Genomic DNA, 27,066 nt, shown 5'->3' on the forward strand with positions numbered 1-27,066 from the left:
TGGGATTGGTCTGGTCTGGGGCTGAGATCGCTGCTCAGGTTTAAAACGTATGACTGTGCTTTTCACCACAGCAATAGTCCCTGTACCGCTACCACTGCCGCTGCCACAACCCTGTACCTCCTTCTCTCTCTCCTGGCTCCGCCCCTCCTACCTTTCTGGCTGAATATTTCTTCTTTATTTCTTTGTTGAACTTTTGTGTCATTTGGTTTTCTGGATCTTCTGGGATTTTTTAGTTATGAAGTGGTTGTAAATTCCTTCTTAGTTGTGTGGAAGACACAACATGTCTACCTACACTTCCATCTTGGCCAGAAGTCTGCTTTCTAGATTTTTGTTTCAGCATAACTGGTCACCTAACAATGTTTTCAGTTCCTTGTTATAAATTTAGCTTCTTATTAATAAAAATGAAGACTTTTTTTACATAGAATAAAGAAACGTTGAAATGAATTGCATGGGGAGACAAACCAGGTTTGGGGTTTTTGTCCCTCCCACAGCCAAGAAAGGAAGATAAAATTTGTAGGTCTGTTAATTACCCAAAATTTACAGAATTATAAAATAGCTCTCATTGAATCAGAATCAGAGAACACAAGGAAGAGTATGCTAGAGAATGCAGTTTCCCATATAAATGCACATTTTTAATGAAAAAGTGTGGTGTTGAGAGTCATTCCCAAAAGCTTAGAGTGAAATTTGTATAAATAAAGCACATGAATCACTTCTATATATTTTCAAGGAACTACAAAAATGTAAATACATGTATGGAAAGTACATTAAATATATTAAGAGGATGCCTATGAGAGGAAAGGGTAGGAAATACAGGTACTGGTTGAAGATGGGAAAAATAAAAGCACGGGCACACACACTAAACCAGATGAATGGTAAAGTATGTCTACGCTTGACTGTGTGCATGGACTAGGATGTTGATGGGGGGGAGGCTGTGCATGTGTGGGAACAGGGACTATATGAGAACTCTGTGCGGTCTTCTCAATTTTGCTGTGAACCTAAAAGTGCTCTAAAACATAAAGCCAATTTTTAAAAAATAACCAGAAGATGAAACCTATATAATTTTATTAACTAATGTCACCCCAATAAGTTTAATTTAAAAAATAAAATGAAATGTTTTTAAAAACTGACCAGGGGAGTGATGGGTCTTGCCATAGGTTTCATCAGAGGACCAGAGACGTCCCCAGCAGAGTGAGTCTGGACAACAGCAAGGGAACAAATATAAGGTTCATTTGAATTATACTTTGAGAGTCTCAGTTGTTGTATTTAATGCAAAAATTATTTGCCATTTTCTTGGCCTCTAATTAGTTCGGTGGGTCTCTTTCCACATAAGTCCCCACACTTTCCCACTCATTACTGTTTTTCTCTTTCTGAATAAGAAAACGGCTGGGCAGAGATCTCACAGAAGTTTAGGTAGCCATTTATTTAACTGAGAGAGAAGTTTGTTCATTTACTGGACAGAAAGTGGAATGTGATGTTTGCTAGGGGAGGAAGTCCCATCAGCTCCTGGAAGAATGACTTTGCTGTTTCCCTGGGTTTGGCTCACCTGAGTGAGAAAAATAGACAGTATTTTAAAATGACCTATCCATGCCAGCCCCAGCTTTTGTTTCCTTCCTTTCTCTGAAAAACAAAACAAAACACTGGATTGCCAAGCAGCAAAAACCTCACCTGCCTCTGCCACCCCCGGGTCTTCCTGTCCTGGGAGCCCAGCCCAGTGCCATTTACATCGCTCCCAGGGCTGTGCAAAGACACATGTGAGCAGTAGTGGGGAAAGTCAGGGGAGAAGTTCTGAGGAACCCCTGGAGCGTGGTCCTTCTAAACCTATGTCTACAGCCACTTTCTGGGTCCCCTAATTTATTTCCACCCCAAGCTTGGCCCCGGCCCCCACTCACCTGAGGCCCAGGCTTTACGGAGAAGGACAAACAGGACTGAGAACACCAGGCCCTTGTTCAGGACGAATCCACAAGTCAAAACAGTAGCCAGCATCGGCAGGTTGGAAAGGTCAAAGGCAAGTGGCAGGCCTGGGAAGTCAAGCGAAAGCATTGGTGTCCTAGGTTTGACCCTCCTGAATCTGAAAGGGTGGGTGTCTGCCAAATGTCCTGCTCTGAAGCTCTGCCAGCTCCCTGCTTCTTGGCCATGACATCAGCCAGGCAGGGATTTGCTCACTTTGAAGCTGGGCCTTACTTTTCCCATAATCCTCTGCCCTGGCTCTCACCCTAAAGGAATCTACCTGGTCTCCTGCCTCTAATATCTCCCCTCTGCATAGCTCCTGCACACGCCTCCTGGGCCACTCTGCACTGAGCCCCGACTCTTTCACTCTAGGGGTCAGGAGAAGCCCTTCATGTTCCCACTGCCTACAGGACAAGGTGCACAAAACTCAAGGCTCTCACAATCTGAACACACGGTCCTGCTTTAATCTTACCCGTCTCCTCTCCACTCAGCCAAACTGTCTACCTTTGTAGCTGACACACTCTGTGAGTGCATTCCCACTACTTGCTCCTGGCATGGCGGCCGCCCCGTTTTCTGCATTTATTACTCCTCTGCTACCTTCTCTTCCTCTGGGTAATGTCCTCTACACCCTCCCCCAGCCCCTATGCCCCAGAAACCCTGAGTAAGGAAGGACTCATTGATCCCATTCCCATAATTTCAAGAGGCAGCTGGTTGCTCAGATTCCATTCACACCTGGACCACATTTTCTAGGTGATGCCTTATCATCAGCGGTATAATACACCTTTATGATCTTAGCTCCCCAACCCTCAGCTCCTTTCTTCTGTGGCTGGTGGATGAGACTTACTGTCTTGAGGTGGTAACATTCAAAGTTTGCTTGAGGGCTTTGGAAGAGAAATAGAAGTGGAGATCTTTCTGCCTGCTGGGGTCCAGGACTCCCTTGGCCTGCCTGAAGCAGGAACCAGTCCTTCAGGTGATCTAGCCTGGCTCTCTGGAGCCCACACGTGAAGCTATGGTCTCTGTGCAGCAACCCTCATTCAGATACATCTTACGCTGAATCCAGATTGCCCTTTAGGGTTGGTCCTCTTTGGTCGGTTCCACATTCCAAAAAAGATTAAAAACTCCTGAGGTCCTTGACTGACATTGGGCCCCCACTGGGTGCTCAGAGAATGCTTGACAACAGTGGGAAAGCATGCTCTGAGCTTGCCAGGCTGTCGGCACAACCTAGCTGACTTAATCTGAACCAAATGGGGATCTCCAAGATGTTTGGAAGAATTTTTCTTTTACAGGCTGAGCAGCCATATTCCAAGTTCATTGCCCTGGGGTTGTACTCTATGCAGGGGATCAACGTTCACAGGGTCCTAAAAGGTCAAAGGTGGAAGCAACATTCAGCACCATCCAATCTGACCCTTAAAGAATAGGGTAAATAGGGAATGTAAGGGTCACTCGGTAGTCAGCAGCAGGGCAAGCAATGGGACCCATGTCTCCTGACTCCTTGCTGTGTATTTCTGTGACATCTTGCTGGCCTCAGCCTTCAGAGTCTTTTCCAGTGAGGCTGGCCTAATTTTTTAGCTCTTAGTTCCCACATCCACACAGCCCATCACAGTCAAGTGGCCTGCTCACCATGCCCACAATAAGTCATGCTCTTGCTTCTGTCCCATCATGGAGCTCATCCATTAGACAGGGAACTTCCTTCATCCTGCCTCATGTGGCCCACCTTATCTCCTTCAAATTCCCATTTCAAGCCTCTCCTCCTATAATTGGGTTGGGTGGACAACCTCCATCACCTCCGAGTAGCATCACAAGAAATAAGTTTCTTTCTGTGGGCACCTGCTGCCATGCCCTCCCCCACCTGGAAAAGTGAAGAAAAATACAGAAAGATTCCCCACAATCATTGAGGGTAAGTGCATTTATCCCTGGGCAGGCCCAGCACCACTCCAGAGAGAACTCTCCATTCATTTATTTTAACTTAATGAAAAAAACAGTACCTGGATGCCATTCTCTCTCTGTACCACCTCAATGTTTACCGCAGGTGTTCTTCTCAGAGGGTTATGTTTCTGTTTCCCCTGGGAGACTAGTAAGTCCTTCAGTCAGGAACAATCTGTGCTAGACATAGTTTCCTTAGTTACATCAACCTAAAGATTTCTCCAATTACTGCTATGAAAACTCTACTGCCTGATATTTGTGGTTTGAGGAAAATAATTATGTTTACCTTTATCCTGTATTGTGTGACATCATTCTCTTTCAACAATATGGGCTCAATTATTCTCAATTATTTTTCTGGTTGTCTTTAATAAGACATGAGTTAAAGAACCAGGCAGCTACTAAATGATGGATCCAGACTTCCAGCCAAGATGGAGGTGTAGGTAGATGCACTGCATTTCACTCCACAACTAAGAAGAAATACAACTACCTCAAAACTGGAGACAACCAGAAGTTCCAGAAAATTGAGCTTCATGGAAGTCCAACAAACAAAGATATAAAGAAGAAGTACTCATCCAGACAGGTAGGAGGGGTGACTCTGGGGAGGAAAGAACACAGTGTGGAGGCAGTGGAAGCAATGACAGTGGTTATGGCTGGCTGGAAGAAAGCACAGTCACACATTTTTAAAAGTAAGGAGGGACACCTGGGGAGTGCTTCCACCACCAGACCAGACCCCGCAGCTCACTGTTCCAATGCAGGGGGGAAATAGAATCTCATTGCTTCTGACTGTGAAAAACAGTGGGGGGTGGGACTGAGGAAGAAACTGCCAGTCTCTCAGCAGAGTTTATTTGTTTAGAGGCCCCCACAGTCCTAGAACATCCACAGACCTGCCCACTCTGGGAACCACAGCGAGGGGAACAGCTATAGAGGCACCAGTTCCATACAGGAAGTGGGGAAGTGCCTGGAAAAGAAGCGAGTGTTGAGCAAGCAGCATTATTCCCTCTCAGACCCCTCCCCCACATACAGCACCACAACATAGTGAAACAGGTCACCTCATACTGACCAATACCTAAGGCTCTGCCTCTTACAATGTAACAGGTGCAGAAGCTCTACCTAAGACACAGAGGCAAACACAGGAGGCTATCAAGTTGAGGAAACAGATAAGTATGGCCCAAAAAGGGGAGCAGATCAAGGTTCCAGTGGGAGAACTAAGTGACGAGGAGATAACCAATCTAACAGATGAGGAGATAACCAACCTAACAGACATAGAGTTCAAAACATTGGTGATAAAGATTCTCACAAACTTGAAAGATATGCTTGAGTATGGCAAATGCAGAAGGGAAGAAGGAAAGTCTATCCTAAGTTAAACAAAGAAAAATCCACATGAAACCAATGGTGAAGGGAAGAAAACCGGGGTTTAAATCAATGATCTGGAACATAAAAAAAGAAATAAATAGTCAACTGGTACAGAATGAAGAAAAAAGAATGGAAAAAAATGAGAAGAGGCTTAGATACCTCTGAAACAACTTTAAACATGCCAACAACTGAATCATAGGAGTGCCAGAAGGAGAAGAGGAGAGCAAGAAATTGAAAACTCATGTGAAAAAAATAATAAAGGAAAACTTTCCAAATTTGATGAAGGAAATAGACATACAAGTCCAGGAAGCACAGAGCATCCCAAACAAGCTGGACCCAAAGAGGACCACACCAAGACACATCATCATTAAAATGCCAAAGGTGAAAGATAAAGAGAGAATCTTAAAAGCATCAAGAGAAAATAAGAGTTACCTACAAAGAAGTTCCCATAAGACTATGAGCTTATTTCTCAAAAGGAACTTTTCAGGCAAGCAGGAACTGGCAAGAAGTATTCAAAGTTATGAAAAGCAAGGAGCTACAACCAAGATTACTCTATCCAGCAAAGCTAACATTTGGAATGGAAGGGCAGATGAAGTGCTTCCCAGACAAGGTGAAGCTAAAGGAGTGCATCATCACCAGGCCATTATTATATGAAATGTCAAAGGGACTTACTTAAGAAAAAGAAGATTAAAACTATGAACACTGAAATGACAACAAACTCACAACTATCAACAACTGAATCTAAAAAATAATAGCAAAATCCAACTGAACAAACCAGAATAGGAACAGAATCCTAGGTATGGGGATCATTTAGAGGTTATCAGCTGGGTGGGGGGGGGTGGAGGAATGAGGATATGGTGCAGGGACTAAGAAGCATAATCTGTTGGTACAAAATAGACAGGAGGATATTAAGAATAATATAGGAAAGGGCAAAGCCAAAGAACTTATATGCATGACCCATGGACATGAACTGAGGGGGGTGGGATTGCTGGAGGGAAGGTGGGTACTGGGAAGAGGGGAGGAAAGGGGAAAAAAATTTGAACTACTGTAACAATGTAATCAATAAATTGTACTTTAAAATAGATAGATAGATAGATAGATAGATAGATAGATAGATAGATAGATAGATAGATAAAGGATAGATTCAGACCTGGTGAGCCCAAGCTGTCTACTGGGGTGAGCCAACTTTGCCGAGGGTAAAATAAGGCCTTTGTTAAATATAGAGAAACCCAAAGAATTGGAGTCACCGAATGTCACTATGGAGAAAGCCTAGAAGACTATGAGGGGCCTGCTCAAGGTCACTATGTAGGTTCAGGGTTGAGACTAAGGGGAAATCCAGGCCAGAGCCCTTTTCATTATTCTGTGATTGCTCCACTTACATTTGTAAAGAGCAACAGTTTTAGTACTTCCACATGTGCAGGTACTATTACCAAATTAATAGGATGTTCCTGATTAGAGAAAAATGGAACTGCTTAACTAGCTGTATAAATCATGTGTAGCCCAGTCTCTTAATAGCTGGGCTCCACTGGATGTTTCTAAAGAATCAGAGGATTTTTGTTTTTCTGTTATGTGGGTTCAGTAGCTTCCCTCCACTCCTGCCTATAGCACTGTCATTTTTCTTGGTCAACTCTTTATTTCCAGACACTACTATGAAGTTCAGCTTCAGCCCAGCCCTGACCTAATATTCTCACATTTGGGTTAGCAGGAGGTGGGTGAGCAGGGTCCTGTGTGGTGGAGGCCTCTTCAACTCACTGGCTCAAAAAGAGAAGGTTTATTGAGAAGCTTGAGGCAGAAGTATTAGGTTAGGTGGGTAGATAGTTTCTCTAAGAAAAGAGGGCAAGAACTGTCAGTGCCCCCACTGATAAGAAGCAGGTCTAGGTCAGTGAAAGGACCTTCATCTTTCTATCCAATATTTCTCCCTTGTCTGCTACTTTTTAAATCCCTTGAGAAAGGGGAGAGCTTTACTGGCCACACTGGGCCCACTTCCAGAATTCACCATGGACAATCAAATCAGATGGGTCTCTGTCAGATCCCAGCTGCACCATGTATTGGCTGAAAGATGCAGTGAATAATATAATCCCTTCGAGCCTTCTTCCCTTGTACAGTGGACACAGCAGTAATGCTGGACTATACATAGTTGATGTTCAGTTATCCAGGTCCTCTCTCAGGTACTCTGCCATAGAGAAAGAGGATTTTTGAGATCACCTAGTCCAACTTTCTTGCCTTAACAGGTGAGAAAACTGGGATCCGGAGAGGAGCTCTGACTTTCTCAAAGCCACAAAGCAAGAGAATAGAAGACCCATGTGCTCTGAGTTCAGGTAGAGAGCTTTTCCCATCACTCTGTGCACTTTCTCCAAAGCAGCTCTGGCGGCAGATGGGGCCCAGGCCTGTGGCTAAGGAGCTCAGCGTACACAACCCTTCCCTGTTTGGGCTCTCGCTGCTACTCACCTTTGCACTGTACCAGCCGAATCCGAGGAGGCAGGACAACGGGGTTCTGAGGTGAGAGGTCAATCACACACTGATACAGCCCCAAGTCCTGCCTCTGGAGCTCTGTCACTGTGACTGTGAACATGGAGTTGGTGGGATCATCCTCCAGCAGGTATCTCCCAACCTGGGCCCGGTTTAGGTCCCTGTTTCTAGTGTTTGTGCGAATCAGTGTCTCTGGGCGGCCCTGGCTCCCCACCCGCTGCCAGGCCTTCAGGCTGGAGTCGTACAGCATGATGTTGTAAAAACAGGCTACGGTCAGGTTCCTGCCTTCTACCAGGCACATTGACTTCTCGTCTTCACCTGCAACTTGGAGTCCTAGAAGGAGAAGTCAAAGTGCTTCACTGAGTCGTTTCTCCCACCATCCCTACATCTACAGACCACATGGCAGACACAAGAGGGCAGATGAGAGCCCTAATAGCTCCATTAAGTGTTTAGGAGTAATTTAGGATTTCTGTAAACTACCGTGAAATAATTCAGCATCTTCAGCAATATACGAGTACACACATATGGAGTACATAAGGCAGCATATTGATCATGGTTCAATGTTTGAAACTAGGTGAAGAGTTTATGGTGACTATTCTTTCTATATTTTGTAGATTGAAAATTTTTCATAGTAAAAAGGTTTTAAAAAATAAAAAGAGAACCAGTTTTGCCATTCATATTCTATTCTACTTGGTTCCTCAGACATGTCCCTTGCTTCCAGGTATATAATACTTTATATTAGCTCCTGATGTCCCCAAGCTGAATGCTCTTCCCACTCCTCTCCACCCATATCCATCCCATTTGGCCCCAGAGGGGAGTCTACTGAACAGTTCAAGCCTTCTCCCAAACCTCAATATCACTGATCACCTTACACTTCATAACATCATCATCATCATCATCGTCGTCGTCGTCGTCGTCGTCGTCGTCAACATCATCCACCATGACTTTTATTAAGCATGTTCTAAGCCCTAAATACTGAGCCAACTGTTTTTACATAAGTTTGCTGTTTAACTCTTAGGACAACCCTCTGAAGTAGGTATTATTTACAAATGATAAAACAGGCTCAGAGAAGGCAGAGGACTCCTTAAGGTCACATATGTGGAAAATGGCAGAAACAGGGTTTGAACCCAGCTCTGACTGCTTGCAGAACCTCTTTTCTGCACACCTTCTCTGTGCCTTGCTAGACTTCCACTATATTTTTGTCTTCATATTGCCACTTGGCCCTTTTGTCAATATTTACCTTTTCCCCAACTCATGCTCCTCTGCCTCAGCGCCTGAATGTTCCATTAAGGGAGACTGTGCCTTGTACTGCTTTACATCTCCCAGGGTCCCAGCACAGCAAGGAGGGGTTGTTTGGTTGACGTCACATAATTTTCTCAGCTTTGAGATGCACTAGATCCCTGCTGGGTCAGGGTCAAGCAGCACAGTCTGCATTCATTGTCTTCCTTTTCCCATTCCCGCCTCTAACACATACCTTGATCCCATTCCAGAAGTGAGAGAAAACCCCTCTTAGCAGGTGCCTCCCTTAGCCACCTGCATCCTCTCCCTGCATCTCCTTACCTGAGACCCACAGCAGCAGCAGCAGCGGCAGCCATGGCCACCCCCAGAGCCCTGTCCTGTCCATTCCATCCACTGCGTGCTGGCCGTCCCAGGGTTCTAGCAGTTGCAGGAGGATGTTGCCCGTGTGGGTATTTCCTATCTTCCCTGCAAGGTTTAGCTGTTACTTTGCAATTGGGAAATGCTGAAGGAAGTGTGATGAGAGAGACCAGTCCAGGAAAATGCAAAAGAAGGAGAAACGAGACACACTGCCTTTGTGACATCTTCCTTCCTGTTTTCATTATGTCCTAGCCCTTTTGGGCAACACATGATAGCTCCTCATTCTCCACCACAGCAAGTCTAGACCCACCCATCTGATGTCCCACCTCTGCTCCACTCTCTTCCTCAGGTCACAAGGCATTCTCATCACTGGACACTGACCACTGCATCCCACAACCCCTCTTGCCATTCTCCCTGTCTGGAATGAACCGTACATTCACATTTGGTTTGCCCTTCAAGATCCACTTCAACAAACCTTTTTTAAATCTTACTCCACACTATGATTCTCAACTATGAGCACCCGGCTGAATCACTTGGGAAGCTTGGCAAACAGACACGGGCCTGGGCTCTACCCCTAGAGACTCTGATTTGGTAAGTCTGGAGAGGGCCTAGGAATCTGCATTTTAACAAGCAGCCCAGGTGATTCTGAGGCAAGTGAGCCAAGTAGCCAATGCCTATAAAAGCTCTGCATAAAGTCAGAGGGGCTCCAAGGCTTTCCCAGGGTACTTTGCCTGTGTATGAGGCATACGCTTCTTTGAGCCCCCAGTCTGGGCACAGGCATGGAGACCACAGTTATGATGGTACTGGGAGTAACTACCAATACCATGGATTGGAGGCCTACATGTGCCAGGTTCTTTACTCAGGTTATCTCATTTAACCTGATCAGTTTGGGGAGGTCGTGTAATGAATATGTCATCTTTTGGGTCTCCAGCACCCAGTGCCTTTTCTCTTTGGGGGATATGCCCCAAAGGGTGGGTCTCTGTAGGATGCAGAGCTCCACTTTCCTCTCTGTTGATAGGGAGGCAGCTTCCTCCTTCCCCTTCTCCCTGGTACCCACAGTACAGGCTTGTGACTTGACCTAAGCTTGGCTGAATGCATGGTTCTGCCCAGGATTCTGGATCCTACACGTGTGACACAAGGTTCAGGGCCAGTTGGAGATGAGCGCACACTGAGAGTCCATGAAGGGTATGGTGGCAAGCACTCGGTGGCTTCAAGCGTGCAGGGGCAGTGGCATCAAGGGCACTAGACTCTCTCATGCTACAACCTCCATGTGGCTTCTGCTGCCCTTTACCTCTTGGTTTTTGCTGTTTTCTAAACCTGGTCCTCCAGCCTTCTTATTGACTCTGTGAACTACTGATATCTTTCTAAATTCCCTTGCCATTTAAGATAGCCAGAATTGGATTCAGTTGTTGGCATCAAGAATTATGCCTGGTATTGGTTATTTTTCCCATGAGGCAATGAGGACTATCCAGGATGAGAGATTAACTGATTACTCAAGACCAGACATATTTCAAGGATGTCATCAAGCTGGGACTCAAACTGGGTGTTGTTTAATTCAAAGGCCTGTGTAATTAACCACATTATGCTGTTGTATCAGTCCAGGTCCCAACAAGAAACAGGTGGCTCACTGCCAGAGTTATTGAGAAGTGTTTGATAAAAGTGTGGTAGCATTTGGGGAAATCGGTAAGGGATGCTGTAGTACCCTGAAGCTGCTGACAGTGGTGAGTCATTACCACCTCTATGTCTAAAGGGGCAAAGGGATGGAGCAATTGCCTGACCTTGGAGATAGTGGCTGGAACCTGCATTTTAAACAAATGTTCCAGGAGGCTCTGATGCAGGTGGTCCAAGGATTAGAGTTAGAGAAACACTGCCCAAAAGTGTTCTACATTTAACAATGGTACCTCCCTTGCCCTGGCCTTTTTTGTCAACTTTGTGAACAGGGGCAACATTGGACCTACTAAACTGCAAGTCCCCAACCAGTAACCTCAGAGAGCAAACTCTGCATGCCCTGTGGTTACTGCCTCTGAGCTGCTCAGCTCTTGTAGAAGGGAAAACAGATGCACTGAGATGAAGTTTCTGGGAGAAGTGTTTCTCCAAAAATGTAACTTCCCTTCACACACCTTCTGATGGACCCAAAATTGGGGGACCAGAGAGAATCTCTCTGGGGTCAGTGCCATCCTCCCAGAGGCTGCAGACAGAGCAACTGTTCTCAAGTTGAGGAGGAAGTCCTTGTTGGTGGCAGTGGGATCCGGGTGAGGCAGCGCTGTGTGTGTGCGTCAGCGGGGGAAGGACATACCTTAGCTCTCAGGTACCTTTTTCACAGCAATGGGGTAAAGTTATGTTGATTGTAGGAATATGTTTTTCTAACACAGGATGGTTTGTGTGTTGAAAGGTGTGTTTGTTCTTGGGGAACTTGATATGAAATTGGCCTTGGCCATTACTGAATTGGAATAGAAGGACCCATCATTTTTTCCCCACCAGTGGGGGACTCTTCCCCTGTAGGGCCAAAGGAGGTAGGAAACTGGAAAGTCTTGATTTAAATCTGTTGGATTTTGTAAGACACACGTGGGCCTGGACACCAATTTCACAGGTGATCTTGGGAGCTGAAGGGGATTCAGGGGGGGGCAGACCAAGGGTGGGGAAGTGAGAGTGCACATAGGGGAGAGCCCCCAGAAGCCTGAATGGTGAGATCTTGTCACCCCACTATCCCTGGCCCTTTTGTGAAACAAGGAAAAGAGGCATTTAGAGGCATCATAGCCAGAACTCCTGGCTATTGTCTTGCATATGGAATTTAGTCTTCAGTAAAGGAACTCCAGTTTTTGTTTCTGCCAGCAAGTGGTGACACACTACTCATGTGGCCTCATTCCAGACACACACTTCTCACCTTCCTGGAGTTGCTCTGAGGATCCAGTGGTGATGCACCTGCGAGACAGACGATATTCTCTATCAGTCCTATCCTTTGAATCCTATCGCATCCTCCCAGTATTGTACCAGGATGCTGCGTTCTGGTAAACTTGGTTTTTTTTCTTCCCAAACATGGAGTTCTTACTGTGGTGTCATGTCTTCTCCTCGTTCCAAGGTTCTCCAACACCCTTGGCTGGGAGCGTTGGAAAGGGCCACAGGTAAAGAGAGAAATCCAAACGTCTGATTCTAGAAGAAAGGAAGGCCCCATCCACTGGAAGAGCAGGATGCTTCTGTAGCGCAGCTCTGTCTGGGTCAGACCACAGTGCTGTGGTCCAGGACAAAGACCAAGGCAGATTCGGCAGCTGCGCCCTCTGTGCCTCACAACCCCCACAAGACAGCGGGTGACAGTGAAAATCATTGGACTCTGTCTTTATTTAATGCAAACCCTGGGCTGCTGGTGGACTGGAGCCTCAGAGCATATTAGAGGCTATATTTTCTCTTCTGATGGGGCAAACACACACCCAAGGTTATTAGTGAAATGAGGGGAGTCAGTAGGCTAGGAAGGTGGGATCCTGAGCCTTAGAAATAATCTGTGTTACAGATTCAGCTCAGTCATTTCCCACCCCCCTTCCCATCCCCTTTCACACTCTTCTTCTAGCACAACTGCCAGATGGGCGTGGATGGAGGTCACAGGGCATTCTTGTGGCTTCATGGGCCTAGGATCCAAATGACCTCTGTGTGACAACCAACAGGACAGTGAAGACCACGCTCTTGATCAGGATTCCACACACCACAATAGTGATGATGCTGATCGGGGACATCCTAGGGAGAGAGAAGATTTAATGCTACTGCTGGCAATGACACACCCTCACACTTAAGTTTTACTCTGTAAAAGTTCTTCACATCTGCCTGGGCTCTTCTAGAACCTTTCCCCACACTGACTGGCCATGTGCATGTGGTGTCCCGCTTCCTAAAACTGCTGATGAGAAATAGATTTAGTAGAGAACATAGGGCCAGAAGCAGCAGCATGGAGAAAAGGCAGGTTGGTTAAGTTTCCATTCCTCCACTTATGCGCAGAGAGACAGAGAGGCCCCAGAGTCAGGAAACCTGGTTTCTGTCCTCAGCATCATGACCTACTTCCTGGGAGAAGCCCTTCACCTCTTTGGCCTCAGTTTTCTCTTTGGCCTGTTTTCTCTTTGGTCTCAGTTTCCTCATCTATCAACTGAGAAGAATCCAAGCTTTGTCAAAATCCCATCATGAATTTTTATAGATCTTTTTAGCAAAAATGATTCTAAATGTCCTGGGTAAATGTTAGTAGATAACATTAAAACAAAGGGATAGAAGTGAGTGAGGATGCTTGGCCTGTCTAGACTCAGTAGACACGGTAATAGATTATAGCACTAATAACCTGTGTGATAAGACACAGGACAAAAAGAAATAGCAGTGAAATAAATTGAAATCCAAAGACAGATCTAATGTTATTTAAGAATTTAACACCTAAGGAGTTCAATCAGCAGTCCACTAGGTAGGCAAGGATTGTTTAGTAAATAGTCTTGTGGTACCTGGATAGCAATATGAAGAGAAAGTCATCTTTTCTACAATTCATAACATATAGAAAATAATCCCCCCTACCAAAGATGACTGAAAATTTAAATAAAAAATCTTAAATAATAGAAAAGTCACCAGGAAATAGAATCAAGCACAAGTGAAAAATAAGACAAAACAGTAATTTCAGAATCGACATTTGCCTACGCAAAATTGAAAACCAAACATGCAAACTAGTGAAGGGACAAATGACATAATGGCCACCAAAAGCTGGAAATGGCCCTTTTGCACTGACATCCACACCCAGTCTGGGAAACTGTCCTGACTCACTGGAAACTAGATGTGGAATGTGGCCTGGTCAAGTTTAGCTGCCAGTGGCACTGGCGAGAACGTGGAACAGCAGCCAGTCGCCCAGCCCCTCTCAGGGGGGCCCCCCTCCTTAGGGCCCCTGAGTCCTTGCCTGGGTTTGAGCCCTGCTGCCTCAAGGCCCCAGCTCTGGGCTCGGATAACTCCACCTCTTTCCAGTCTCTCCTGCCAGTGTCCCACCTCATCCTCCCCCAACATTTTATGATTTTCCTGCAGGGAGCTCCTGGGTGCATTCACTCTCCGGGTCCAGCACCCAGCCCTTCCCAAGATCGCATAGAGCTGCCAGCCCTCTGCAGTGCCTGGGAATTCCCTGGGCCACCTTCACAAAGGACTGGAAATTTGGGAATATAAATACTTCAGCTCTCCACCCCTCATACAGGCAGCTCTGGGTGTGACCTGTGGGTCCCCAGGACCGTCTGCAGGACTGAGCCAAAGTCCCCCTGTGGGACTCAGCTTGGTTAGAACACCCTTTGCTAGGCTTCCTTCTCCCCTGGTCCACTTCCCTAATGGTTTTATCTGTGATCACTTCCTAAAACATCTGTGTGAGACTTTTCCCACTGCCTGCCTCTGGGGAACACACCCTAAGACATAGTGACATGTGACTTCCTCTGAGGGGCATCTCCATCCATCCCCAGACTGGGGGCTCAGCTCTTCCATCACCTGGGCAAACAGCTCTGTATATTAAATTATCTTGTTTTCAAACAGCTCAGTGGCTTCTGCTTTCCTGCCTGGACTCCAAGAGGCCAGTTTATAATTAATTGAGATAAAGTTAATAGGTAAAAGAGGCACATGCAGACTCTAGTAGGAATGTGGGCAAAGATTATGCATTCTCATTTCCATAATGGAAATTAAGAGCTATGAGTAAAGAAAAATGTTGACCCTCACTAGATCACTTATTTTATTTTGTTTATAAAGATTTTAATGAGCACCTAGTACATACCAGGCACTTAGGCTGCTGCCAGTGAAACAGTACAAGGAGAAAAGGCACTGCCTCTATCCACACAGAGCTCATCATCCACACTAACAGAGCAACTACCAGGTCGCATCTATTTGGACAGGAATGTTTTAGAAATACTAAATCCTTGGAGGCCAGCCTGCAGTGATGCTGCTTCGCTTATGCCTTATGGATCACACTGGAGATTGTTCCCAATCTTTGGAAGAGCATTTGGCAAGATGCATACAGAGCAATATAAATGTTTAAATTCTCTCACAGTAATTTTCTTTGAATAAACTATTTAAAAGAAGAAAAAGACATCTGCAAAAATATGTCCAGCTCAGAGTTAATACTGTAAAAACAGGACACAGTCTCAACATCTAAAAACAGGCAAATGATTATGTAAGTTATGGATTTTCCATTGATACAAAAGTATGCACAAGTTGAAATTATAATTATGAAGACTAGGTAAAAACATCAAGAATTTTAGCATGGAAAATAATGAAAATATTTAAGTTATTATTGTGTTAAAATACATATAAACATGAATAAACATTGGAATTCAGCAACGATGCCATCTTCCTCCCTGCTCAGGCAGTAGAGGAACCCAAGGGTGAAGTGGGGCAAGCGGCAGCCTCACCGCCAGCCCCCTCCTCCCTTGAGCACCACCTCCTTCCTCCCCTGGGAAGATTTACCAGGTGACAAACCTGCTCCTGTACCCCGTCCTCCCCATCCCTCACTCCCCACATTCTCTCAGCACGTGAACTGGGAATCAGGGGCTAGGTGTCCAAACCAGACCGCCCCCTACCCTCCACCTCCAGAGACCTGGAAACTGTACCTGATGACATCTGTCCCATGTGTGGGGTTGACTCCCAGGCCAGGAGAGGAGAGGCTGGAAGCTGATGTGAGAGTGAGTGGAGTCACAGTGCTGGGGCTGATGGGAAGCTTGTCCAGGGCCTTGGTGGTGATAGGAGGAAGGGTGAGCGTCTTACCCCAGTTCGGGGTAGGATTACTGCCTGGGGTAGGATTACTGCCTGGGGCAGGATCTGCAGGAAGACCATTGAAATGATGAATGGATGGATGGATGGTAGGTTAAATGGAGCTGAGGAGGGAAATGAGCACAGACATTCATGAAGCAAGATTTTCCTTTGCTGAGATTTTTAAAAAAAGAAGGAAGGGAGGAAGAGAGAGAAGGAGGAATTTTCTGTTCGTGTCATTAGAAATGCACTTGCCTGACCCTGGCTTGTGCGGCTCAGTGGATTGAGAGTCAGCCAATGGACCCAAAGGGTCACTGATTTGATTCCTGGTCAGGGCACATGCCTGGGTTGTGGGCCAGGTCCCTTGTTTGGCGTGTGCAGGAGGCAACCAGTCGATGTTTTTCTCACACATCAATGTTTCTCTCTCTCTCTTTTTTCCTCCCTTCCCCTCTCTCTAAAAATAAGTAAATAAAATCTTTAAATAGAAAAAAGTATTTTTTAAGTATATTTTATTGATTATGTTGTTACAGTAGTTCAGATTTGGTTATAGGTTCTTTTTCATCACATCTATATTTAACAAAGGCCTTATTTTACCCTCGGCAAAGTTGGCTCACCCCAGTAGACAGCTTGGGCCCACCAGGTCTGAATCTATCCTTTATTTATTTATCTATCTATCTATCTACCTATTTATTTATTTTAAAATACAATTTATTGATTACGTTGTTACAGTAGTTCAAATTTTTTCCCCTTTGCTCCCCTCTTCCCAGTACCCCCCTTCCCTCCAGCAATCCCACCCCCCTCAGTTCATGTCCATGGGTCATGCATATAAGTTCTTTGGCTTCGCCCTTTCCTATATTATTCTTAACATCCCCCTGTCTATTTTGTACCAACAGATTATGCTTCTTAGTCCCTGCACCATATCCTCATTCCTCCACCTCGGCCCACCCAGTTGATAACCCTCCAAATGATCCCCATACCTAGGATTCTGTTCCTATTCTGGTTTGTTTAGTTGGATTTTGCTATTATATTTTAGATTCAGTTGTTGATAGTTGTGAGTTTGTTGTCATTTCAGTGTTCATAGTTTTAATCTTCTTTTTCTTAAGTAAGTCCCTTTGACATTTCATATAATAATGGCCTGGTGATGATGCACTCCTTTAGCTTCACCTTGTCTGGGAAGCACTTCATCTGCCCTTCCATTCCAAATGTTAGCTTTGCTGGATAGAGTAATCTTGGTTATAAGTTCTTTTTCATCACATTGAATACTGCTTGCCGGTCCCTTCCTGCCTGCAAAGTGTCCTCTGAGAAATCAGCTGATAGTTCTACAGGCACCCCCCTGTTGGCAACTCTCTGCCTCTCTCTCGCTGGCCCCAGGACTGTCTCTTTATCTTTCACCTTTGGCGTCTCAGTCATGATGTGTCCTGGTGTGGTCCCCTCTGGGTCCAGCTTGCCCGGGACCCTCTGTGCTTCCCAGACCGGTATGTCCATCTCCTTCGCAAAATTTGGGAAGTTTTTCTCATTTTTTTCAATTCTTGCTTCCTCATTCTGCACTGGTTGACTGTTTTTTGTTGTTTTTTTTTTCTCCCTTATGTTCCAAATCATTGATGTGAAACCCGGTTTCCTTCCCTTCCTCATTGGTTTTCTGTGGATTTTCCTTCGTTTCACTTACCATAGCCTTGACTTCTTCTCTTGTGCGTTTGCCATACTCAAATATATCTGTCAAGCCTGTGAGCATCTTTATCACCAGTATTTTGAATTCTGTATCTGTTAGGTTGGCTATCTCCTTGTCACTTAGTTCTCCCACTGGAACCTTGATCCGTTCCCTCTTTTGGGACATACTTCTCTGTCTCCTCATTCTGACAGGCTCCTGTGTTTGTTTACCTCTGTGTCGCAGGTAGAGCTGTCATTCCTGTTACATTGTAAGGGGCAGAGCCTTAGGTATTTGTCAGTAGAGGGCGACCTGTTTCACTACGTTGTGGCGCTGTATGTGGGGGAGGGATATGAGAGGGAACAATGCCACCTGCCCAGCACTCACCCCTTTTCCAGGCACTTCTCCCACTTCCACACTGGACTGATGCCCCTCTAGCTGCTGCCCTGGCCATCGTTCCCAGAGTGGGTGGGTCTGTGAACGTTCTAGGACCGTGGGGGCCCTTTAAACAATCAGATTCTGCTGAGACTGGCAGTTTCTTCCTCTGCCCCAACCCCCACTGGTCTGCACAGTCAGAAGCAATGAGGCTTGATTTTCCCCAGTGCTGGGACTGTGAGCTGTGCGGTCTGGTGAGGAGCTGGAAATGCTCCCCAGATGTCCCTCCTGACTTTTAAAAATGTGTGATTGCGCTTTCTGCTGGCCTGCCACTGCCGCCGCTGCTGCGGCCACCACACCAAGTCCTCTGTGCCTTGGCTCCACCCCTCCTACCTGTCTGGATGAGTATTTTTTCTTTATATCTTTGTTTGCTGGACTTCCATGCAGTTTGATTTTCTGGAACTTCCAGTTGTTTTTAGTTTTGAGGTAGTTGTATTCCTTCTTAGTTGTGGGGGGAGATGCAGCGTGTCTGTCTAGACCCACATCTTGGCCGGAAGTCAGGTTTTTTTTTTTAAAGAAAGAAAAAAATGCACTTGCCTACTATTCTTTGCCAATCCATATGCCCCCACCTTCTTCACGAACAATTCCTTAATTAATCTAGGTTTTACCATTCACTCTGCCTTGCACTCACCTATACCTGTGACATATAGCTTCACAAGCCATGTTTTATTAATATATTGCATATGTTACCTTGTCTTCCTTAGGCTTAGGGTTCCCCAGGAGCTAGAAACTTGAACTTGTCTCTCTTTCCTCTGCCTGCCTTCATTCATCAGATCAGCATCTACTTTGAGCCTACTGTGTGCCCCACAATACATTAATCACTTGGGGATACAGAGCTGAGCAAGACACAGGCTCCCCCCTGAAAGTGCTCAGAGATCACTAGAGGAGACAGGTAAGTCAACTGGGCACTACTACCCAGGAAGATACTATTGTCCATGAGAGAGGATACCATATGAGCTCTGGAGCCTTACTACCCAAAATGGGAACCCTGGACCACAGCATCAGCATCATCTTCGAGCAGATCAGAAATGAAGAATCTAGGTTCCACCCTAGACCTATTGAATCAGTCTGTATTTGAAATACAATCCCCAGACGGTCTGTGCCCACAATAAGGCCTGAGAAGCACTACTATGTAAGCACATAGAGGGGCCATCAGATGCATCTTTGGGAGGGGGAGAATGGATCCTAGAGGCTTCCTGAGGAAATGACTTCTACGTGGAGACCTGAAAAATGAGACTAAATTATCCCAAGTCTACCACTCACCTTTCACTGTACCCCTCATCCTATAAAAGCACCCCAAGTTAGACTCTGCCATCCAAGAGGAATCCCATACATAGAAACCACTTCTCCCTGTCAGACCAAATGCCTCTCAGGGACCTCAAATGAAAGACATGGAGATTCTGGGAGAAAGACAGGCTCCTAGAAATCCTGAGCCACAGCTCTGCTGTGCTGCCACCATGGCTCCTACCCGCCACCCAGCCTGACTCTTCCCACACTCTACCTCCCAGCCCCTCGTCACTCACCCTTTGTCACCACCAGGCGGACAGGATGGAACAACAAGAAGGGTTGTCTGGGAGGCTGGTAGATCACACACTGATATAATCCCGAGTCTTCCTGTTGAAGGTTGGTCACTTCGACAAACAGCATGCCCTCAGTTGGGTCATCTTGTAGGAAGTACCTCCCGACCCGGACTTCATTGGTCCCCAGTGAGCTCCTCTCTGTCACTGCCAGTGTCACAGTCTCTGCTCCCATCACCCTCTGCCAAGCCTTCCGGCTGCTGAAGTATGTCTCGATGTTGAAGGGACAGCCCACTTTTAGGGTCTGCCCTTCTTTTTTGGCAAACATAACCTCCTCCGATTTAGCTATATCTTGGAGTTCTGTAAGGAGGAAATCAAAGTTAGGCTCTGTGAGGAATAGCTTCCTCTCTTTGGAAAAACAAGGCAGAGAAACCACCTCCTTTTCTTGTTCATTTTTCAGGCAAGATCCTTATGGCCTCCAGCAAAGAGGCAACTTTCTCTGCAAGCCAGCACCATACCCCAGGTCTTTTCACTGTGAGCAGTTTTTATTTGTTTGTTTGTTTTTTAAATATAAGAACTAGACTGCATATAATTCTTGCAAATCACCTTTTACAAAGAAAACTGTTTTTGAGAGGAAGAAATTACCTGATTAGAGCTAGAACATGGGACATGTGCTAAGACCATGTGTCACAGGACCACGATGAGAGGAAAAGTTTATAGAGAAAGACACACAGAATGATGAGTGGATGTGCAGGCATGATACTAGCAGAGAGAAACTTCTTCAAACAGCTAGAAGAACATCATCTAAGTCAGGAGAAATGTCATTTCAAAAAACTATTGGAAAAACAGTGAAGAATCCATCTTGAGGACATGGTGGACATAGATGTCTGACTCCCTAGTATTCCTCTGTGCCTTCCTTGGGCATCAAAACACCTCTTTCTCAGGGGACCAATCCTAAGTGGCTTTACTAATAGGGCTTCCCACATTCTCAAGGACGGACACATGACACAGGCTTAGCCAAATAAAGAACGCCATCACCCTGGCCACTCTTATTGGTTTAGGAATGGGCGCACACAACTGAGGCTGAGCTAATTAGAATCCTCCCTGAGAATGCTGTAGCTATTAAAAAGAATGCTCTTTCTTGCTGGAGTTGATAGGTCAATGGGATACGAAACTTCAATTGCTGTATTTCTGCTGTGGCAATTTTTCCTCCCTGGGGTCATTAGGCAATGCCTAGAGACATTTTTGGTGGTTGTAACTGGGAGCACAGGGTGCTACTGGAATCTAATCAGTAGAGGCCAAAGATACTGCTAAAGATCCTACAATGCACAAAAAAAGCCCCATAATGAAGAACTGTCCCACCCAAAATGTCAATCACGCCAAGGCTGAGAACACTTGGGTTATACCGACAATAGTTTCAATCACACTCTTGGAAGCTGAACCAGGTTAACCACCTAGAATTGGGAATGATCTTCTGGTCTGGTTGAAGCGAGCTTGCTGATAGGAGGGCCAAGTAGAACAGAAGCAAGAAGATCCAGGTTTATGTTTTCAACTGGACACAACAGGGACTACAGCTTATCTACTCAGGTCTGGGATATCTTCCTCCATGGAACACCAAATATTGGCTGGACAGTAATGCTGAACTAAATTGTAGTTCAGGCTGACACTACCTACAGCTACACTGCTACCATTAATACTATTACTGTGTATACACACTTTCATCCTTGAGCAATAGCTCTGAGAGTCCACGCTGAAAAACGCCAACAGCTGCCTCTTCGATGGAGTCCCTGGGCTGTCATCACAGCCCACCTCTTTTCCCACCTCAGGATGGGCCAAGAGCTCTAGCAGGCCCCGCCTAGCTCAGCCTGACTAACCTTGGAAAGACCCAACTCAAGGACTCCTGAGGATTTTGGAAGTGAAACCAGGCTTGAAGGCCAATTCTTCTAGCACCAGACTTCAGTTTCTAAGGAAACCTTGAAAACAAAATTCCTGGTGACTCCCATGAACCCTGGTCAGAAGTGCCTCTCCAAGAGACAGGTGAAGAGAGGCCGAGGGTTGTCTTAAACTGAGTTTGGTTCCCTTATGCATTCACTCATTCATTCATCAGACTGTGGGCAAGAACCTACTCAGTGCTGGGCTCTGAGGAAAATACACATGCTCCACTCTCCCCATTCTGTGATATTAATTTAAGAAGACCTAATCTCTTAAGTAATGTTATAGATAAACTATTTCCCTGGGCAAGGTGGGTACTATGGTCTGAAAGTTTGTGTGCCACCACAGTTTGTATGTTGAAATCCTAATCCCCAATGTGATGGTGTTAGAAGGTGGGGCCTTTGGGAGATGGTTAGGTCGTGAGGACTTTTCCCTGATGAGCAGGATGAGAGCTCCCCTTCCACCATGTGAAGACTCAGTGAGAAGTCAGCAGTCTGCAACCTAGAGGAAGGCTTTCACCAGACCCCAACTATACCAGCACCCTGATCTTGGACTTCCAGCCTCCAGAACTGTGAGGAATAAATGTCTGTTTTTTATAAGCCACATGGTCTGTAGTAGTTTGTTAGAGCAGCCCAAATGGATTAAGGTGGTAGAAGCTACAGGAGACAGATTGCTTGCAAAGTTGCCTGTCTATTGTGAATAGAGACAGTCAGAAATTGATGCTGAATTGCTATCTGTGCACTGTTTCTTCCATCACTTCAAGAAAGAAATCCCTTATAATATGTTAATTTAGAGAAGACTAATAAATGCCATTTATCACTAACTGTTTAAAATACTATCTCACTTAACCTTCATAACTTTAGCCTTTAATCTTCATAATGAATAAGATTGACACTGCTATTATTCCTGTTTGAGAAAAGGAAATCAAAGCACAGGTTACTAAATAAACCAGAGGTTACTAAGTGGTTTGCCCATGGTCCCGCAGTACAGAGCAGTACAGTCAGGACTCCAACCCACGTAGTCTGACTTTAGAGTCAGCCCTGAACCTCTGGGCTACATGGCCCTCTGCAGCTGTCGGCTGGGGGTTAGAGCAGTCCCAGCCACGTGTGAATGGATGCCTAGTGACTATGTTCCAGGACACAGATGCTAGAAGGAGCTTTTAGTTAACCCCAAATCTACCCCCATAGGACACAACAGGTACACAGCCTTTAACCCTCCATCTTCCCCCAGTTCTCCTTTAGAAAAACATGAGCAAGACACAAGGAAATGCACTGGTGCATGTGGACCAAACTCCCCCAGCCCACATGGATTACCACCCCTGATTCTGTTAAATTTGGGTAGAGAAAGCCAGCCTGGCAAAGCTATTGGTTGGCTCTACCTTGGGTGGTCATTTCTCCTGGAGCTTCAGAAGAAAAGGGAAACCATTCTCATGGTGTGATCTCCCAGGGTCCTCAGCAGATCTCACCTGCTCACACCTCCTCCTTGCCTTACCTAAGAAGAAGGACGTCCAGAGCAGCCCCCAGAGCCTAGTCCTCCTCATCCTTTGTGGGCACTGACTCCAACTGCCACCTTGGCTCCTGAAACAGCTACAAGGCAACAGACTGACCTAGCAGCTCCAGAAAGTTACACAACAGGATATGATACTACTAGTGGGAAGTCTGAGGCCACTGTCGTTTTCATCACTGGTTGCTTCAGCTCCAGACGTCAAAGACCACGCAAGACTCCAGAGACAAAACTCAAGTCTCAACTAAGTTTATCCAACCCCCAGTTTCCTGTTCTCTGGGGATAACGATAATGACCTTTTCAACCAACCTAATAAAGTTGTTGTGAGAGTAATATTTTTGTATAAACAAACATAAGATATTAATATTATCGGTGGGACAGAGGGCTGCCTTGCTCACCCAAGGTCCTCTCTCCACTCCCATCCAGTTCAGCACAGGTAAGAGTGTCAGGCACATGAAGGGATGGGTTGGAATAATAATGTCTCACTTTTTGGATTTTTGTCGTGCTCATTAAGGTACCTAACACACGTTATTTCCATATCCTGTCCCTATTCACACCCACCCTTTTTTCCTTGGTGTTTTCTGAGGCAAGACCCACTTCCTCTTTATCACCAGGATGGTCCGCCCCCTGGCTTAGGTGTGGGAAACCCCAGAAACAATTTGAGAGGATATGGCCACCATTATACAAGAATAAACTTAGATTTTTTTTTTAAAAAAAGAAGAAAATGAAACAGGGTGCTATAGGACAGGACAGTGATGAAAGAAGGAAAGAAAAACCCATCAGGTTCCATACTAGAAGCAATAAAATGCAGATTTGATGGTATGAAAAATCAAATCAGCAGCAGAGAAGATTCACATCAGAAATACTTCCAAATATAAAATGAATAAAGACATTTGGAAGAGCTCAGAAGTATATTGGAGGACAAGTCACAGAAATCCAACCTACAGCTAATCTAGAAATAAGAGATGTACTTGAAGTATAACATGGAACAATGGGATATAAATGAGGATAAAATGTATATTTTTAAAAGCTTTAAATACAGTGTGCAGCTATAGGTGACAATTCTGTATTACATGTTTGAAAGTTGCTAAGAGAATAGATCTTAAAATTTTCATCATGGTAGACTTCCAGCCAAGATGGAGACCTAGACAGACACGCTTTGTCTCCCTCCACAACTAAGAAGGAATACAACTACCTCAAAACTAGAGAGAAGCAGAAGTTCCAGAAAATCAAGCAGCACAGAAGACCAACAAACAAAGATATAAAGAAGAAATACTCATCCAGACAGGTAGGAGGGGCAGAGCCAGGGCAGAGAGGACACAGTGTGGTGGCAGTGGTAGTGGCGGCAGTGGTGGCAGGCCAGCAGAAAGCGCAGTCACATGTTTTAAAAAGAAGAAGGGACACCGGGGAGTGCTCGCAGCCCCAGACCAGACTGCAGAGCTAAGGTTCCAGGGACAAAGAAAATAAAGCCTCATTGTTTCTGACAGTGCAAACAAGTGGAGGTCTAGGCAAAGTAAGAAACTACTGGTCTCACAAAAGTGTCTGCTTGTTTAAAGAGCCCCCGTGGTCCTAGAATGTCCATAGACCCACCCACTCTGGGAACAACCGCAGGGCAACATCTAGACGGGCACCAGTCCCATTTGGAAGTGGGAGAAGTGCCTGGAAAAGAGGCGAGTTCTGAACAAGTGGCATTGTTCCCTCTCAGACCCCTCCCCCACACACAGCACCACAACGTGGTGAAACAGGTCGCCGTGTGCTGATGAATACCTAAGGCTCCACCCCTTGCAAATAACAGGTGACACAGCTCTACCTAAGGCACAGAGACAAACAAATACAGGACCTGTCAAAATGAGGAGACAGAGAAGTATGACCCAAAAGAGGGAACGGATCAAGGTTCCAGAGGGAGAACTAAGTGACGAGGAGATAGCCTACCTAACAGACATAGAGTTCAAAACACTGGTGATAAAGATGCTCACAGACTTGACAGATATGCTTAAGTACAGCAAATGCAAAAGAGAACTGAAGGCTATGCTAAATGAAATAAAGAAAAATCCACAGAAAACCAATGATGAAGGGAAGAAAACGAGGGTTCAAATCAATTATTTGAAACATAAGGAAGAAAAAAACAGTCAACCAGTACGGAATGAGGAAACGAGAATTGAAAAAAATGAGGAGAGGTGTAGGAACCTCTGGGACAACTTAAAATGTGCCAACTTTCGAATCATAGGGGTACCAGAAGGAGAAGAGAAAGAGCAAAAATTTGGAAGCCTATGTGAAAAAAATAATGAAGGAAAAATTTCCAAATTTGGTGAAGAAAATGGACATACAAGTCCAGGAAACACAGAGAGTCCCAAACAAGCTAGACTCAAAGATGACCACACCAAGACATATCACAATTAAAATGCCAAAGGTGAAAGGTAAAGAGAGAATTCTAAAAGCAGCAAGAGAAAAGCAAAGGGTTGCCTACCAAGAGTTCCTATAAGACTATCAGCTGATTTCTCAAAAGAAACTATGCAGGCAAGAAGGGACTGGCAAGAAGTATTCATTGTGATGAAAAGCAAGAATTTACAACCAAGATTGCTCTATCCAGCAAAGGTATCATTTAGAATGGAAGGACAGATAAAGTGCTTTCCAGGCAAGGTAAAGTTAAAGGAGTTTATCACCACCAAGTCATTATTATATGAAATGTTAAAGGGACTTATTTAAGAAAAAGAAGATTAAATAAATGAACACCAAAATGACAACAAACTCACAACTATCAACAACCAAATCTAAGAAATAACAAAATCGAACTAAGCAAACCAAAATAGAAAAAGAATAATAGGTATGGGGATCATTTGGAGAGTTATCAGCTGGAGGGGGAAGGAGGAGAAATGGGGAAATGGTGCAGGAATTAAGAAGCATAATTGGTTGGTACAAAATAGACAGGGGGAAGTTAAGAATAATATAGGAAAGGGTGAAGCCAAAGAACTTATATGCACTTCCTATGGACATGAACTAAGGTGGATAGGATTGCCCGAGGGAAAGGGGCTACTGGGTAGAGAGGAGCAAAGTGAAAAGAAATTGGGACAACTGTAACAACATAATCAATAAAACATACTTTAAAATAATAATGATAATAAATAACTTAAAAATTTTTTTAAATTCTCATGTTAACAAAAAAATTCTGTGACTTTGTGTGGTGATGATGTTAACTAGACTTATCATGGTTATCATTTCAAAATATCTACAAATATTAAATCATTATGTTGTACACCTGAAGCTAATTTTATGTTGTATGTCGATTTTACCCCAACTCCACTCCCATCTGGCAGCTGTCAAAATGTTCTCTGTATCTATGAGTCTGTTTCTACTGTGCTTGTTCATTTATTTTGTTCTTTTAGACTCCTCATACAAGTGATATCATAGGGCATTTGTCTTTCTTTGACTTACTTCACTTAATATAACACCCTCTAGGTTCATCATGCAAATGGTAAAACTTCATTCTTTGTATGGCTGAGTAAGATTCGGTGTGTAAATGTGCCATATCTTCTTTGTTTACTGATGAACACTTAGGGTGCTTCCATAGCTTGGCTATTGTAAATAATGTTGCAATTAACATAGGGATGCATATATCTTTTCAAATTGGTATTTTGGATTTCTTTGGATAAATACCCAGAAGTCCGATTGCTGAGTCATAGAGTAGTTCTATTTTTAATTTTTTTAGGAATCTCCATATTGTTTTCCATAGTGGCTACACCAATTTGCGATTCCACCAAAGAGTAAATCTTTATGACATTGGATTGGACAATGGTTTGTTAAATATGACATGTAAAGCACAAGCCACCAAAGGAAAAGTAGATAAACTGGAATTCTTCAAAACAAAAAACTTTGTGCTGCAAAATTATACCATCATGAAAGTGAAAGAGCAGTCCACAGAATGGGAGAACATATGTGCAAGTCACACACCTGGTTAGGGCCTAGTATCCAGAATATAAAAAGAACACTAACGATGGAATAATAAAAAGAAAAATAAACTAG

At 44.7% G+C, this 27,066-nt stretch overlaps 2 protein-coding genes across 2 annotated transcripts; both read right to left on the minus strand.

The window, feature by feature from the left end:
* Positions 1-1,288: 1,288 nt before the first annotated feature.
* On the minus strand, positions 1,289-9,448 carry LOC150006990 (triggering receptor expressed on myeloid cells 3-like). The gene is made up of 4 exons (XM_090280440.1): positions 9,253-9,448; positions 7,672-8,025; positions 1,890-2,018; positions 1,289-1,543 (listed from the first exon to the last, which is right to left on the minus strand). Exons 1-4 carry the CDS (start codon positions 9,314-9,316, stop codon positions 1,497-1,499), a joined length of 594 nt encoding a protein of 197 aa, XP_090136566.1. The 5' UTR covers positions 9,317-9,448; the 3' UTR covers positions 1,289-1,496.
* A 3,157-nt stretch (positions 9,449-12,605) lies between these two features.
* LOC150006991 (triggering receptor expressed on myeloid cells 1-like) lies at positions 12,606-23,166 on the minus strand. The gene is made up of 4 exons (XM_090280439.1): positions 23,035-23,166; positions 19,618-19,971; positions 15,876-16,083; positions 12,606-13,014 (listed from the first exon to the last, which is right to left on the minus strand). Exons 1-4 carry the CDS (start codon positions 23,081-23,083, stop codon positions 12,909-12,911), a joined length of 717 nt encoding a protein of 238 aa, XP_090136565.1. The 5' UTR covers positions 23,084-23,166; the 3' UTR covers positions 12,606-12,908.
* Between the last annotated feature and the right edge of the window lie 3,900 nt (positions 23,167-27,066).

The sequence above is a fragment of the Furipterus horrens genome, unplaced genomic scaffold (assembly GCF_987537825.1).
Source record: "Furipterus horrens unplaced genomic scaffold, mFurHor1.1.pri manual_scaffold_6, whole genome shotgun sequence".
Classification (NCBI taxonomy): Eukaryota; Metazoa; Chordata; class Mammalia; order Chiroptera; family Furipteridae; genus Furipterus; species Furipterus horrens.